This window comes from Cricetulus griseus, chromosome 8 (assembly GCF_003668045.3).
Source record: "Cricetulus griseus strain 17A/GY chromosome 8, alternate assembly CriGri-PICRH-1.0, whole genome shotgun sequence".
NCBI lineage: Eukaryota > Metazoa > Chordata > Mammalia > Rodentia > Cricetidae > Cricetulus > Cricetulus griseus.
In genome coordinates, this window is record NC_048601.1 from 54,460,366 (window position 1) to 54,474,609 (window position 14,244).

Here is a 14,244-nt window from a genome sequence, read left to right on the forward strand (position 1 = left end):
TGCAGGCAAAAGCCCCAGTAGGCGAGGCGCCCGCATTGTGGGCGGGGCCTAAACCGCACAGGTCTCAGGATGGATGGGCGTGGTTAAGGGTCTGTCCTCAGGGCTGAACCCGGGCTAGGTGGGCGGGGCCTTGAGCGGACTGCCCTTCGGGTGAGGCTCTTCTGGGGGAAGCAGGGCCTTGCTAGTGAGCTATCTTCTGGCGAATGGGCGGAACCCGGGGGTTTGAGTTGTCCTCTAGGCGTGTGGGTGGGGTCCAGGCTAGAGGTCCCCTAGAGGCTGAACGGGCGTGGTTAAGGTTAATGGGTGGAGCCTTGGTGAAAGGTCCTCTGGACGCGGAGGCGGGGATCGGGCTGGGTGGTCCTCCGGACGCCAGGCGCCGCTGCGGAGCCGCAGTTGGGCATTGCGAGGGGCGGGGCGGTGAGTGTTTACATCCGGCCCGGCACAGAGGTCTCCAGACATCGCTCGGTCGGGGGTCCATCCTCCCTCGCCATGGACACCAGCGACCTGTTTGCCAGCTGCAGGAAGGGGGACGTGGGCCGTGTGCGGTGAGGACCTGCAGTGCAGGAGGCGGGCGGGTGTCCACAGGGTGCGTCGGGCTTGGGTGTGCGGGGAGGGTTCCGTGGGGCTCCCGAAGCTGACCGAACTCGGAGAGATCGTGCTCCAGGTATCTTACCTATTTCGGCGCTGGGAAACAACTCCCCTCCACGGAGGTATCAAGAGATGCAGATGCTCCTGATGCAGCCAGCACGAGCCTGGCACCGAGATCGTAGTTTCTCTCCGTGGGCAGGCAGGGAGGAGAACGGACACTGGCCCTCACTGGCTTTTGATGGACTCCTTTCTCCCATGACCGTCTTTCAAATCCCCTGGGCCTCATCAGAGGAGGCCAGGCTGCAGCTGCGTCCCAAAGCCTCCTTAGGCCTGTCCCCAACACCAGATGCCACCTCAGAGCTAAGGACCCCGTCTCTCAATGTAACCGCAACTCTGAGAGCTCAGGTCCTGCCTTGATGTCTTCCTCGGGCTGCCACGTCCCAGTGATGGCCTCCTAGTTCATGGCCTCTGCTCAGCGTCTTAACAATTGTTCTTTCCACTTCTTCCCTAGATCTGCCCCTGTCTCCTGCTCTCCACTCCCAGAGTGCCTGCACCAGCTTTTCTCTGGCTTCTCTGCCTTCACCTCCCCAGGCTGAAGTAGGGGCCCCATCACCTTTCCTCTCCCAAATATTACAAGACCAAATTCCTTAACCTGGGGCTTGGCCTCTGTCCCTGAAGCTGTCACCCAACTCACAGTTGCTGTTCCTTGCAGGCCTGTGCATTCCCAGGCCACACCCTTCTCAGAGGAGTCCCTAGCCCAGAGCAATGTGGCCTCCTTCCCCTACCTGGTCTCTCCCAGATTAGAAGCACTTCTGACCCAGGCTCTGAACTTCTGTCCAGGTACCTGCTGGAGCAACGAGACGTGGAGGTGAACGTTCGGGACAAGTGGGACAGCACCCCTTTGTGAGTGTGATCTGTGGGGTAGCTGGGTGGGTTGGGTGGGCCTAACCTACTGACAGCTGCCCCCTTTTCCTAGGTACTATGCCTGCCTCTGTGGGCATGAGGAGTTGGTGCGCTATCTGTTGGCTAACGGTGAGAGAGGATCATGGTCTGTATGTTGAACTCTGAGACCTTGCTACACATTGGCGTGCACCCTTGATTTCTTGTTAACACTCCAAAGTCAATGATTTATTAAGGCTTGCCTGAGGATTCAGAAAGCAAAGTCAGCCTCACGCTATAGTGATCAGGCAGTGGTGATACGTATCTTTAATCCCAGCAGCCAGAAGCTAGGAGGTGTTGGTACACAAAGAGAAACAGCTCACACAAAGATGATCTCAGCACCTGAGGTCACACACCTTTAATCCCAGCACTAGAAGGATAGAATAGCAGCAGGATCTTAACTAGTCAGTATTCATTCTCCAGCCACACTGAGGAGAGGCAGAGTTTGAGGTTTGGTGGAACCAGGATCATCTGAGGTAGAGTAAGAGCTAGTGACAGGCTGCTTTGCTTTTCTGATCTCCAACTTGAAGTCTGAACCCCTATATCAGTCTCTGGGTCATTTATTGTGCTACGGGTACTCTTTGACCCTCTGCCCATTCCCCATGTCACCCTGGACCATACCACCACCCGTTTGCTAAACTGGTCTCTTGCCCCCCCCACAGTCTGGCCCCCGTATTGCAGGCAGGGGGATCTTTTCCATAGCAGAGCCGAAGGGATTTTGAGAGTGTTTTTTTGGGGGGTGGAGGGGGGGAGCTATTGGGCATGGTTGTTCACACTTGTAATCCAGTCACTGGGAGAGAGGAGAGTTGAGGCAGGGGGATTATCTTAAGTACTGGACTTGCTTGTGAAACTCCACAGGACTTACTCCTTAGGTCTCCCCCATGCTGGCTGCCCATCAATGCCTGGTTTCTGAGTTCCCCACTAGACCTAGCCATCTCCCACCAAAGGTCTTTTCAGTTGCAGTACCTTCTGCTTAGACTGGAATTCCTAACCTAAATCTGTGAACCTCTTGCTTCATCCAAGTCCCTTTACTTAGCCACCCCACTTGCCTTCACAGCTTCCCCGTGTAGCAGCTACCCCTATTGTCACCCTTGGTTTTGTTTTGTAATAATGGTGGCTGTTGCATTACTAAGATGCTCATATTCCCCACTAGTGTAGGTTTAGTTGCAGCAGAGATCTGCCAGTCAGCTAGACGGCTGTAGACAGGGCCAGCCATCCAGTCTGCACTTAGGCTGCACATTGTCTGATCCGTACTTGTGAATATGCTGACATCTAAGTGCACGGGTGCACGGACTGTGTGCCCTTGGCCTTCACAAGGACTCAAGGGTTGCCTGGGCCACCTTGGGAAGGAAGGCCTCTAGGGCTTCTGGACGCTACTTGTGGGAGCTGGGGAGGAGGGGAAGGCCAGAGATCAGTGTCCCTTGACTTTGACTGGTGAGCATTGCTTCATAGGAGCCCGCTGTGAGGCCAACACTTTTGATGGAGAGCGCTGTCTCTATGGGGCACTGAGCGACCCCATTCGCCGTGCACTGCGCGACTACAAACAGGTTACCGCATCCTGCAGGAGGCGGGATTACTACGATGATTTCCTGCAGCGGTGAGCTGGGGGCGGAGCTTGCAGCACTGGTGGGGTTGCTGCGTACTCTGGGTGGGTTCAGGTGGGCGGGGTGTACTGAGTAGTCTTGATGCACTCGGATTTGCCCGAGTGATGCTTCCCTTCCTGGCTTTTTCCAGGCTTCTGGAACAAGGTATCCACAGTGATGTGGTCTTCGTGGTACACGGAAAGCCGTTCCGGGCGCATCGCTGTGTCCTCGGTGCTCGCAGCACCTACTTCGCCAACATGCTGGACACTAAGTGGAAGGGCAAGAGCGTTGTGGTTCTCAGGCACCCCCTGGTGCGTCTGTCTGCAATGGCTGAGAGTGCTGACTTCTGAACGAGCTATAGCTCGCTGCGTGGTAGCCTCTGATCTCTTATTTCTGCTCTGCCCACAGATCAACCCAGTGGCCTTTGGGGCTCTGCTGCAGTACCTGTACACAGGTGACTGACCCCCTGGGCTGGGACAGTAGCACACTCAGGGTGGCCCTGAGCTGACATGCCCCTTCTAAGCCACTCACCATTGGGGAGGAGGGGTGTGCCCAGCAAACAAGCATCCTGACTCAGGTGGTGCAGTGACTTGCTTGGCAAGAACACATCCCATCCACAAAGTGAGCAGGTCTTAGGTCCTTCTGGATGAGGAAACCAGGGCATTGAGTAGGAATCACTCTCAGGTCCTAACCCAGCCCCCTATACCCCCAGGTCGCCTAGACATCGGTGTGGAACATGTCAGTGATTGTGAACGCCTGGCCAAGCAGTGCCAACTGTGGGACCTGCTAGAAGACCTGGAGGCTAAATGCGAGAAGGTGTCTGAATTCGGTGTGTACAGGTTCTCAGTCTAAGGTCTTGGGGACAACCAATAGTGCTGGTCAGATCTCTAAATCCCTGCTGTCCTTCTCCCAGTGGCTTCCAAGCCTGGCACGTGTGTGAAGGTGCTTACTATTGAGCCCCCTCCAGCAGATCCCCGGTTGCGGGAGGATATGGCACTGCTGGCTGACTGTGCCCTGCCACCTGAGCTTCGGGTACTGAAGGGCATTCTGGCCTGGTGGGCAGGAGGGGTGTCTAGGGGTGGGGCTGTGGAGGGCAGGCTCCACATTGCTGGCTTCCCCTCCTAGGCCAGCCTGGGAAGCTGTTTCCCTCTCGCCAACAGCTTTGCTCTGATGGGTGCCTTTCCTATACCAGGGCGACCTAGGAGAGCTGCCCTTCCCGTGTCCCGATGGCTTCAGCAGCTGCCCTGATATCTGCTTCCGAGTGGCTGACTCCAGCTTCCTCTGCCACAAGGTGCCTGTCCCCCTCCTATCCCTACTTGGGCTAGCTCCTTGGGGGCAGATCCAGTCCCGGTACTTTCTGAATCTTCTCTCTCAGGCTTTCTTCTGTGGCCGCAGTGACTACTTCCGGGCTCTGCTGGATGACCACTTTCGAGAGAGCGAGGAACCTGCAGCCTCTGGAGACCCCCCAGTTGTCACCCTGCATGACATCTCCCCAGATATCTTCACTCATGTGCTGTACTATGTCTACAGTGACCATACTGAGGTGTGGCACCCAGTGGGAGGGCAGTGGGAAATGGAGCCCTGGGCTGTGTGCCTTAGGGTTGTCAAGGTCCTTGGGGTTCTGGGCTCTTGGGTCATCCCTGCCCTTAGCTGCCCTAGAATTCCTGACTCGGGCCTGTAAATGGCAGTAGACAGTGCCAAGGTGTGTGTGCACAGCACTGTAGCAGGGCAGCATGCAGGAGAGAAGTATGTTTTCCACTGGTCTGAGAGGCCAGTTGGCTTGCTGGGGACCCAGGTGTCCCTCTGTCTGGCTTCTCCAGGGCATTTCCGCAGACCTTTCCTCAGACGGTAATGTTTGGGGCCTGGTGGGCCTAGTGGTATCTGCAGGGCTGCCCCGCCGGGCATGCCATGCTCCAGGAAAGTTGTGTGTAGGAACGGTGGCCCTGACCCTCAGGCTATGGCTCCTATCCTGCCCTGGTTTTGTCCTCTACAACTGAGACGGAGCCACAGGAATGTGTGTACCTGTCCCACTTCCTGTTGATCCCAGTCCTGGCCCTCCAGCTCCCATCAGCACCCCCCCACACCCCCAAACACACACACTAGGTTTTGCCATTGGCCCCCCTTCTGCCTACACCCTTCACTTCCTTTCTCATGGTCTGCCACTCACTCTGTGGTTGAGTCTGTCATCCTGAGTCACAAGTTTCCTCCTGAAGAAGCTTAGAACCCCAAGAACATTCTTAATAGCTCAGAGTGGGGATCAGCTTCCGAACATGGCCTAACAGTAGATTAGTCCCTTGTGGGCTATGTGATCTTAAGCAGGTTACACGCCTGCTCAGTGCTTCAGTGAATCCCCGAAGGAGATGGGAGAGAAATGTGTTTCCCCGAGTCTTACGCATGTGACCGCATGGCCACAGGTCAGTTAGACGGCAGGGTGGCAGCCTGAAGTGCAGGGGCACAGTCCTTTTCTTTCCCTTCTGCTCAGTCTCTGAGCCACCCAAGGTCAGGCTGAAGCTGGACCCTTGGTCTTTCTCAGCCAAGGCCCGCGCTGTCCCCTGCTCAGTTCTGTGTGGTCTCTCACGGTGGAGGAGCCATGCCCATGCCTAGAAATAGAAATCTCCAGCTCGCTTTACTAACCGCTTTTCAAGGTAGGCATGGGTATCTCTACAGATGAGGAAACAGACACAGAGATGTGAAGGGACTTACCTGGATTGTCACAGCTGGATGTGGAGAACTCAAGTCTGTGACTGAGCCCATACTGCTTTGCCTGGAAGGCCTCCAGCCCTAAGCACTGGTCTGCCTTAGGCCTGGGACCCTCTACCCCCAGTTTCTTTTGCTCATTGCACCCTCAAGGACCTGGGCCAGGCTCCAGAGTTACGTCACTCGTGTTCCCACTGGGACCTCCACCCTGGGCCCTGGGCGGCCCTTGTTGATCACTGGTGTCCCTATGTCCCTTCTTGTTCCCCAGCTGCCTCCTGAGTTGGCCTATGACGTGCTGAGTGTGGCTGACATGTACCTTCTACCTGGCCTGAAGCGGCTTTGTGGCCGCATCCTGGCCCAGCTCCTGGAGGAGGACAGTGTGGTGGGTGTCTGGCGCATAGCCAAGATGTTTCGTCTGGCCCGGCTGGAGGACCAGTGTACCGAGTACATGGCCAAAGTCATTGAGAAGGTGGGCAGGGGTGCAGAGAGGGGAGGCTGTGAGGGCAGGATACAGCCTGCGCAGGGATACAGCCTGCCCTGAGCCTGTTCTTCTGTAGCTGGTAGAGCGAGAGGACTTTGTGGAGGCCGTGCGGGAAGAGGCAGCAGCTGTGGCCGCCCGGCAGGAGACAGACTCCATTCCACTTGTCGATGACATCCGCTTCCATGTGGCTAGCACAGTCCAGACCTACAGTGCCATTGAAGAGGCGCAGCAGCGACTGCGGGCACTTGAGGACCTGCTTGTGTCCATTGGCTTAGACTGCTGAGCCCTTGCCATCCGGCAGCCCTGCAGCTTGGGCTCCTATGGTGACAAGCATGCGCAGTGTGTGCATGCAAGAACTGTTGCTCTTGCACGCTTGGTGGCATCACAGTGGGCAGAGGAGACTCATTGGGCGCCTGGGGGCCTCACAGGGTGTTCTTGGAATGAGCCTCCTCCCCTAGTGCACAAATAAGCCCCGAGATTTGGGGCTGGCACCACTCAGGGAAAGCTGGGGTATGGTAGGCTTTGAACTCAGTCCCCTCTCCCCCAGAACCCCACCTCCTCCCCTCCTGGCCCTCACCCAGCCCTGGTTTGCTTTGGGTATTTCCATGTACAGGGTTGGACAGGAAATGGTGTGTGTGTGTGTGTGTGTGTGTGTATGTGTGTGTGTGTGTGTGTGTGGCAATAAAGCTTGAATTCACTGTGGAGACCTGAGCCTTTGTTGGGGTACAGCTTGGGAGGGCAGGCTTTGGGGAGTGGAGCTGGTAAGGAGGGGAAGCTGGGACTGTGGGCTGGGGGTTTGAGAATTCTCAGCAAGAACATTCCACGGAGGGTGACCCAGATGCTTGGAGAACAGGTTCTGAGACAGTCAGGCCTTTACCACTGCCACTTAACCACAGCAGGTCTGACTCCATGGCCTAACTATACAGACCAAGACATTAGAGAGAGAGAGTATTTCCTGGGTGCCTTTAGGTCTATGGACCACAACTCCCGTCACTCACATAGACCCTTGCTTTGGCCCCAGTCCTGGACAGCCATCTATCTGTGCTTGTTACCCTGGAAAGCTATAGATCTCCCTGTCTTTGTGCTTGTCATTTTCCAGAACTTTCTAGATGTTTTTTCCCTTTCCATCACCAATGCCTTTTCATTTGTTTTGCTCTTGTATGTTGGTCGTTTGGAGGAAGAGCTGAAGCTACCAGCTGGGACAAGTTGCCTTCAGTCAGGCTTTCAGGCAGAGTGGTGCAAAGATAGAAGGCAGCTGCTCCAGAGCCCACCACAGGCAGAGGGGGAGACAGGGTCTCACCGGCTCTGCCTTTGTACCTGGCCCTCTCAGGGTCTGAGTTGCTGCTGTGTTCCAAGCTGGGGAGATGAGTTCAGTGTGTGGTTACCTGAGAAGGCTGGTCTGTGGTGAGCCTGGGTGTTTGTGAAGCATACACAGGCACCACCAGCTGGGAGGTACCAGCCAAGCAGGGGTGTGGCAGTGACTTGCAGCTTTAAGCTTGTGCTTTGAAATCACAGGGACAGAGAGGACCGGAACTCAGGCCACATGAAGTTTAGGACATGTGGGCTTAACTTCACAAGGTAAAGGGAACGCTTTAAAATAACATACATTTCTTTCCATGTGTGATTAATTATTAAATCAAGTCCCTCTTTTGAATAGGTGTTATTTGAAATCAGAAAGTTTCCATTTCCCATCAGACATCAATAACACAAGCAAAGGAATTTTTGTTGTTTTGTTTTTGTTTTGAATCAGCATTTCTCTGTGTAGCTTTGGAGCCTGTCCTGGAAATTGCTCAGTAGACCAGGCTGACCTTAAACTTAAAGAGATCTGCCTGCCTCTGCCTCACGAGTGCTGGGATTAAACGCTTGGGCTGCCACTGCCTGGCTTTGAGCAAAGGAATTTTAAGTGCCCCAGAATCCATATTCTCTAGGTTTATTGATGCCGCAGTCAGGTCACCAAGGAGCCAGGCTGTGGATGAGAGTGGAACCGAGTTCCCCAAACAGCATGCATGCCCAGTTCCTCAATTTAACGTAAGGCAGAAACCCTAGTGTTGTAAGTAACTAACCTTGCTACTGTTAGGCAATGAGATCCTTCCTGCTCTGCCCAGACAGCAATTGTGAGCAGGTGAGATATTCTCCAGTGGGCTGTCCCAAGGGCTAGACTGGCAGAGCCAGAGGGTGCAGAGAGCTGGGGTCTGGTTGCTTTAGGCTATAGAAACCAGAGTCAGGACTCCAGGTTCTCAGGTTGGGGATTCATTGCTCTGGGCTTTAGCCCATAGTAGCCTGAGTAGCATGTAGGTCCTGATAGTGTTGCTGCCATCAGCTGGCCAGGGTCCTTTTGCTGAGTCTACCCAGCTAGAAACCATGGGAAAGGAGATGCTCTTCTGGTGTTGGTCTCGGTTGTTCTTCCTGTGTGTTTGGCAGCAGCAGGTGGTACCCACTGTCCCTGCAGCCTTGGCTATCAAGACTGTAGCCTTGTAAGTGGTACAGCTCTTGTGTGCACGTTAGAAATCTGCCTCCTCAGCTATTGGCAGCAGCCGGGGTTGCACTCTGGTGTAGCCTGGCAGGTCTACTTTGTCCTTAACACTGTCTTGGCCCAAGGTTTGGGACCTTTGGCCCTGAAGCCAGTTCTTGGGAAACTCCTCTAGTGACCTGGGCCTGCAGTTTCTCTTCCCTGGTTCCTTCCAGCTTTTTCTGTGCCTCAGTCACCACTGTTGACAGTTTCTGCTCTTCCTGCTCCCCTTCCTGCCCTGGCAGCTCTTGAACTAACAGGTCAGCTGCTGCTTCTGCTATGTCCCTTTGGCATCATAGCCTGTTGACTACTCGCTTGTCACTGATGCTGTCTCTGCCTTCACTGTGCGGTGATTTCTGTTATCAGCTCAGCCCACATGACTACAAAGAAAGACCTCTTTAAAGAAGCCCCTTCCTGGGACTAATGCTAGCAGGGTAGGGAGCACTGGAGGATCTCCCTGCCATTCAGGAGGGAGCCTGAGCAGCCTGCTTATACTGCTTGAGAAGAGCTATCTGGTCCAACCACAGCACCAGACACTGCAGTCCATCTGTTAGACCACCAGGGGATTTGCCCCTCTGGCTTAGGTGGCAATGCTACAAGAGTCATCTAGTTCTCACCCAGGTTCACACAGCCCTGGCTAAGGCTGTGCCTCCAGGAGCTGGGGCACTCCTATGTGGGAGGGAACTTTCATAGTTGTCTTAAGGTGTCTGTGGAATGTTCCAGATGGCCGGTGCTGGCAGAAGGGAGTGGAGATGAGGAGATGACAGTTCTTTTGTTCAGAGCAGCCAGGCATACTTCAAAAGCAAACTAACTAGTCAGGGTGTCACACTGCTTCCATCTCAAAGTGTCTTTAGGTTTTGTTTATAGAAAAACGAACATGAGAACGTCTCATAACAGTGATTTTTTTTTTTTTTTAAGACTGGATTCTTTTGAGACTGGGACACGTACCCCAGAGTGACTTTCAAAATTGGCCATGTAGCTTAGAACATCCCTAAACTTCTGATTCTCCTGCTTCCACCTCCCAAGTGTTAGGGTCAGAAGCACAAAGCACCATGCCTGTCAGTTTTAACAGCTACCCAGTGTTCCAGAAGAGGTGGATCCTTCTCATCTGTCTCAGGGCTGCACCTCTTGAGTGAGGAGCTTAGCTCCACAGCTAGTGTCACGGCTCAGGCTCAGAGTCTGAGGCCTTGTAAACTCAACACCACTCTGAGCACAATGTGCATCCCTGTTCATAGATCCAGAAAGGGACATCTGCACCTCTCAGGGCCACACTCTGGCCATCGTTTGTGTGAAGAATTCCATTTAAGTCAATCACAGCTTCCTGTCAGCCACCAGGGGGCGCGCCTGTGAGCACCCAGGAGGATAAACAGGTCCCTGAGGTTCATTTGCAGTGTAATCTGCTGAGCAGCAGCCATGGAGGCCTCAGCTGATGGTGTAGCATTCAGCAGCCCTGGTCAAGGTATGGTTTCAGCTCTGATTCTGGTCCTATAGGACAAATACTTTTGCTTCAGGGTGCAGTTTCTCCAATCAAGGACAACTGCCTTCATCTGAGGGATGGTGTCCTGTCCCGAAGGTTGGCCTGCCATGGAGGGGCAGTCTGTCATTCTGGGCTCTGAAGTTCCTGGATTCCAAAGTCAATGCAGTTTTAGGGCAATGACTATTTCTGTGCCTTTGAATTTGAAGCAGGATGTGATTAATATGAGGTGAGCAGCTGACCCAATGGGGAACAGTCACAAAACAAAGGCAGAGATGCCGACTGTCGCCCTGCTGCTGCTTTGTGGGACCAAATGAGAAGCCAGAGCCTTTTGGCAAAAGCAGTTTCTAAAGCTCTCTCTGAGGATCTGAGGGGATGGATCAGTATAGCATCTATATTGGGGTTTTAGAATGAAGAAAACACACTTGTCATTTCAGTGTGTTGGAACCCAGAACCTACACGCCTCTCCCAAGCCATATCCTAGCCCTTTGGTTATGTACTGAACAGTTTGAAGGCCTGGGCATCTGGGGAAAGTGGCTGGTTTCTCTGGTCAGACATGAATGGGCCTCTGAACCAAGTTGACTGGCTGTGTAGGTCACCCTCTCTCTGCAGGATTTGTGGGTAGACTGTTAGAATACCTGTGGTGGGCTTTCTTGGGTCCTCGGGATGGGGACATCTGTCCAGGTGTTGGAGACAGGAATGGAGGTTCTCAGGCTTCAGTAGTTTTCCATGATGTTGGCCTTTAGGCCTTGCTGTAGGGGCAGAGGGGTGTGTGGCTCTGCCTCAGCTGTGGTTGTAGCAAATCACTGCACTTGCTGTAGAATATTATTTTTAAGGTGTGCTACATTTGTTTATGCTCTGGAACATTCTTTAACGATGTAAAGATGTGTGACTTTTGTTTATGCTGCATTTGTTTAACTCTGTGAAGCTGTGTTACTTTGCCTGTCTAAAACGACCTGGTGGTCCTAATAAAGAGCTGAACGGCCAATGATGAGGGAGGGGCAAGGATAGGTGGGGCTGGCAGGCAGAGAGTATAAATAGAAAGAGAACTGAGGAAGAGGAGCAAGAGAACAAGGAGAGCAGGACGTTAGGGGCCAGCCAGTCACAGAGTAAGAAGGAAAGGGTAAGATACAGGAGTACAGAAGACAGAAGCCCAGAGGGAAAAGGTAGACAGGATAATTTTAGAAAATCTGGCAAGAAACAAGCCAAGAGCAGGCATTTCTAACTAAGAATAAGCCTTCATGTGTGATTTATTTGGAAGCTAGGTGACAGCCCCTCAAAAAGCCGAAAGAGTAAAACATCATACTATGACACCCTTGGGGTTTCCAACCTGCCACAGAAGCCCACCACCCCCAGGGGCCAGGCGCCAGGCGCCACCAGTCATTCATCATGGGAATTCTGCCTCCCTGGGAAGCAGAACCACAACTCCAGAAAATGCAGTGAGTATCATGGGCTGACAGGCAGTCTCCTTCCTGCAGTGGTCAGAGGAGTGGGTATTCTCTTCTCTCCCGGATCCTGAGACACCTGTCACCTACATCTTGAGCAGCTTTGCCCCACTGCTGGCTGGGCCTTGCTCCGCTCTTCTGTCCTTTCCCTATGCTGCCATGTCTTTCTCTCTCTCTGCAGGTCTCCATGCTGCAGGTTTATCTGCCAATAACCAACCATGTCCTGTGTCTTGAGTCCTGCCCCCTTCCTCTTCCCTGACTGGTTGGTACCTCATTTCCCAGCCATGTCACAGGCAAGTCAGTTCTAACATAAGTACCAGATGCAATTTCTATTCTGTTCTTTGAAAGGTGCATGCCCACTGCTCCTTCCTTAGTGGCTCGTCCATTCCCTCTCATTCCTGTGAACCAGATTTCCTGGAAAGATGATTTATCTGCCACTGAACCTTCTGTAAGGCTAATTAGAACTTCCAAGGCTGTAGAGAGGCTGAAACTGTGTGTAGGTCCAGAGCCTAACAACAATTTATCACGGGCTATCTTCAGCCTCTTTAAGAGCCATTCCTTGCCCACCTCTGTGTCTGTCCAAACGTCCTTGTGATTAACAGGCAAAATCCTTTGAAATGTGTTAACCTAACAGACCAGCAGCTTTCATCAACCAAAAGCTAAGAATGTCATCAGTTAGCATCCGTGGTCTATAGTAGAGTGTTGTGGAATATTACTATGTGTTACATTTTGTTTATGCTGTTGAATATTTGTTTAATGATGCAAAGATGTGTTGCATTCTTTTGTTTCATTTGTTTAACCCTGTAAAGCTGTGTTACTTTGCCTGCCTAAAACACCTGATTGGGCTAATTAAATAGCTGAACGGCCAATAGCAAGGCAGGAGGGAGGATAGGCGGGGCTGCCAGGCAGAAAGAATAAAAGAAGAGGGAGGCATGGGAAGAGGACACATCCAGGGGCCAGCCACCAGCCACACAACCAGCTGTGGTGTAAGAAGGAAAGAAAGGTATATAGAATAGAGAAAGGTAGAAGCCCAGAGGCAAAAGGTAGATGGGATAATTTAAGAAAAGCTAAACAGAAAAGCTAAGGCCGGGCATTCATAAGATTAAGTCTCCATGTATTAATTTGGGAACTGGGTGGCAGGCCCCCAAAGAGTAAGAGTACAGCCGAGACTTCCTGATTTTTCTTCCATTTGCTGTGTTACTTTTTGTTGCGGAGACAAAGCACCATGAGCAGGAGTGACTTAGTCCATTCACAGTGATGTACTTCTCCAGCAAGACTCCTAAAGGCTCCATAGCCTCTGTAAACAGCACCAGCAACAGGGAACCAGATATTCACATACCAGAGCTTATAGGGGACATTTCTTATACAGACAACTAACACCTGTGTATCTGATGTTTCCATCAATGTCCTTGAAGTGCCTTGATTCATGAATTTCTTAGTTCAGTTACTGTAAGAATGTCATTGGAACCTAGAATTTGTAGTGATCTGAATCCATGTTCCCAGGCCATCATCACTCATATAAACTCATATATACATATATACTCATATGTCCTCTTTGAAGTAGGAACTGTCTTATTTTTTTTGACACTCCTTTCTTCTTTGTTCACCTTCATGCATTCATTCTCACCCCCTGTGCTCATTTAGTTACTTCTTTCCCTCTGCCCCTCCTCCTGTTCATTCCCTCCCTCCCTCTACAGCCCCCATGACAAAGCATTTCTGGGGGACCCTCTGGACAATAGTTGGAACAGGTACTTCTCACCTCACAACCCAAGTAAAAGACAGGGCTGCCCAGAGGACAAATAGTGTATCGTATCCATTAGGGACAGGGCATGGTGAGGCTATTCGTGCCACAGGTAAGAAACCACTCTTAGTAGGGTCCTCGGCCTTTAGTGAGCTGGGGTCCCACGAGGCCATTGCATAGGGGAGGCTCACTTCTGACTTGTCGGGCACTCCTGCTGTTTCCCAGCAGTTATAGTGATAGGTTTGGTGCCAATACTCTGAAAGCAGAGCTGTTAGGTCAGGAGACGATGGGGAGCAAGGGGAGGTGCCCAGGACACCAGCAATAGATGTCCTGGATTACTCTTGGTCAGGGAGTAGACGTGGGTGAAGATGGGGCTTGGCCATCCTGGGCACCCAACAGGACAGCAACAGAGCAGCAAGCTGTTAAGGCTGCCTGAGCACTGGAGGGTGGGGTTGGATGGGGGTGCTGAGGGATGAATCTATGATTCAGCATGGCCTCCCCAAGAATGGATGGGAGAAGACACAATCCATGTGTCCGGTTGGCATTTGGCCCTGGAAGGGCTGCTGAGTTCACGTCAGGTGACTGGCATTGATGTGTCACTGCTTCCAGCACAGGCCTGTGGTTCTCTTAGCAAAAGGGTAGACACACAGAACAAGAGGCCAGACAGACACAGGACTCTCCAAAAGCATGTGATTTATTACGGTGAGCTGTAGTGCACATTGGTTTCTTTAGTTCTAAGCCGGTACAGGATCCCCACTAAGAGTACACATGGGGAGCGCGGTGACAG

General features: G+C 52.6%; 1 protein-coding gene across 1 annotated transcript; it reads left to right on the forward strand.

Moving 5' to 3' along the window:
- The first annotated feature begins 374 nt into the window (after window positions 1-374).
- On the forward strand, window positions 375-6,992 carry Abtb1 (ankyrin repeat and BTB domain containing 1). Its single transcript, XM_027428676.2, has 12 exons — window positions 375-545; window positions 1,429-1,491; window positions 1,565-1,620; window positions 2,980-3,124; window positions 3,262-3,421; window positions 3,519-3,564; window positions 3,823-3,939; window positions 4,024-4,142; window positions 4,303-4,401; window positions 4,486-4,653; window positions 6,076-6,276; window positions 6,365-6,992. The coding sequence occupies exons 1-12, from the start codon at window positions 490-492 to the stop codon at window positions 6,569-6,571; spliced, it is 1,437 nt and encodes a 478-aa protein (XP_027284477.1). The 5' UTR covers window positions 375-489; the 3' UTR covers window positions 6,572-6,992.
- The last annotated feature ends 7,252 nt before the right edge of the window (window positions 6,993-14,244 follow it).

Excerpts from the sequence above, each read along its gene's own strand:
- Abtb1 (XM_027428676.2), top strand. The coding sequence starts at position 490 with ATGGACACCAGCGACCTGTTTGCCAGCTGCAGGAAGGGGGACGTGGGC. Across the intron at positions 1,621-2,979 it reads GCGCTATCTGTTGGCTAACG|GAGCCCGCTGTGAGGCCAAC; the intron begins GTGAGAGAGGAT and ends ATTGCTTCATAG. Across the intron at positions 3,422-3,518 it reads TGGTTCTCAGGCACCCCCTG|ATCAACCCAGTGGCCTTTGG; the intron begins GTGCGTCTGTCT and ends CTCTGCCCACAG.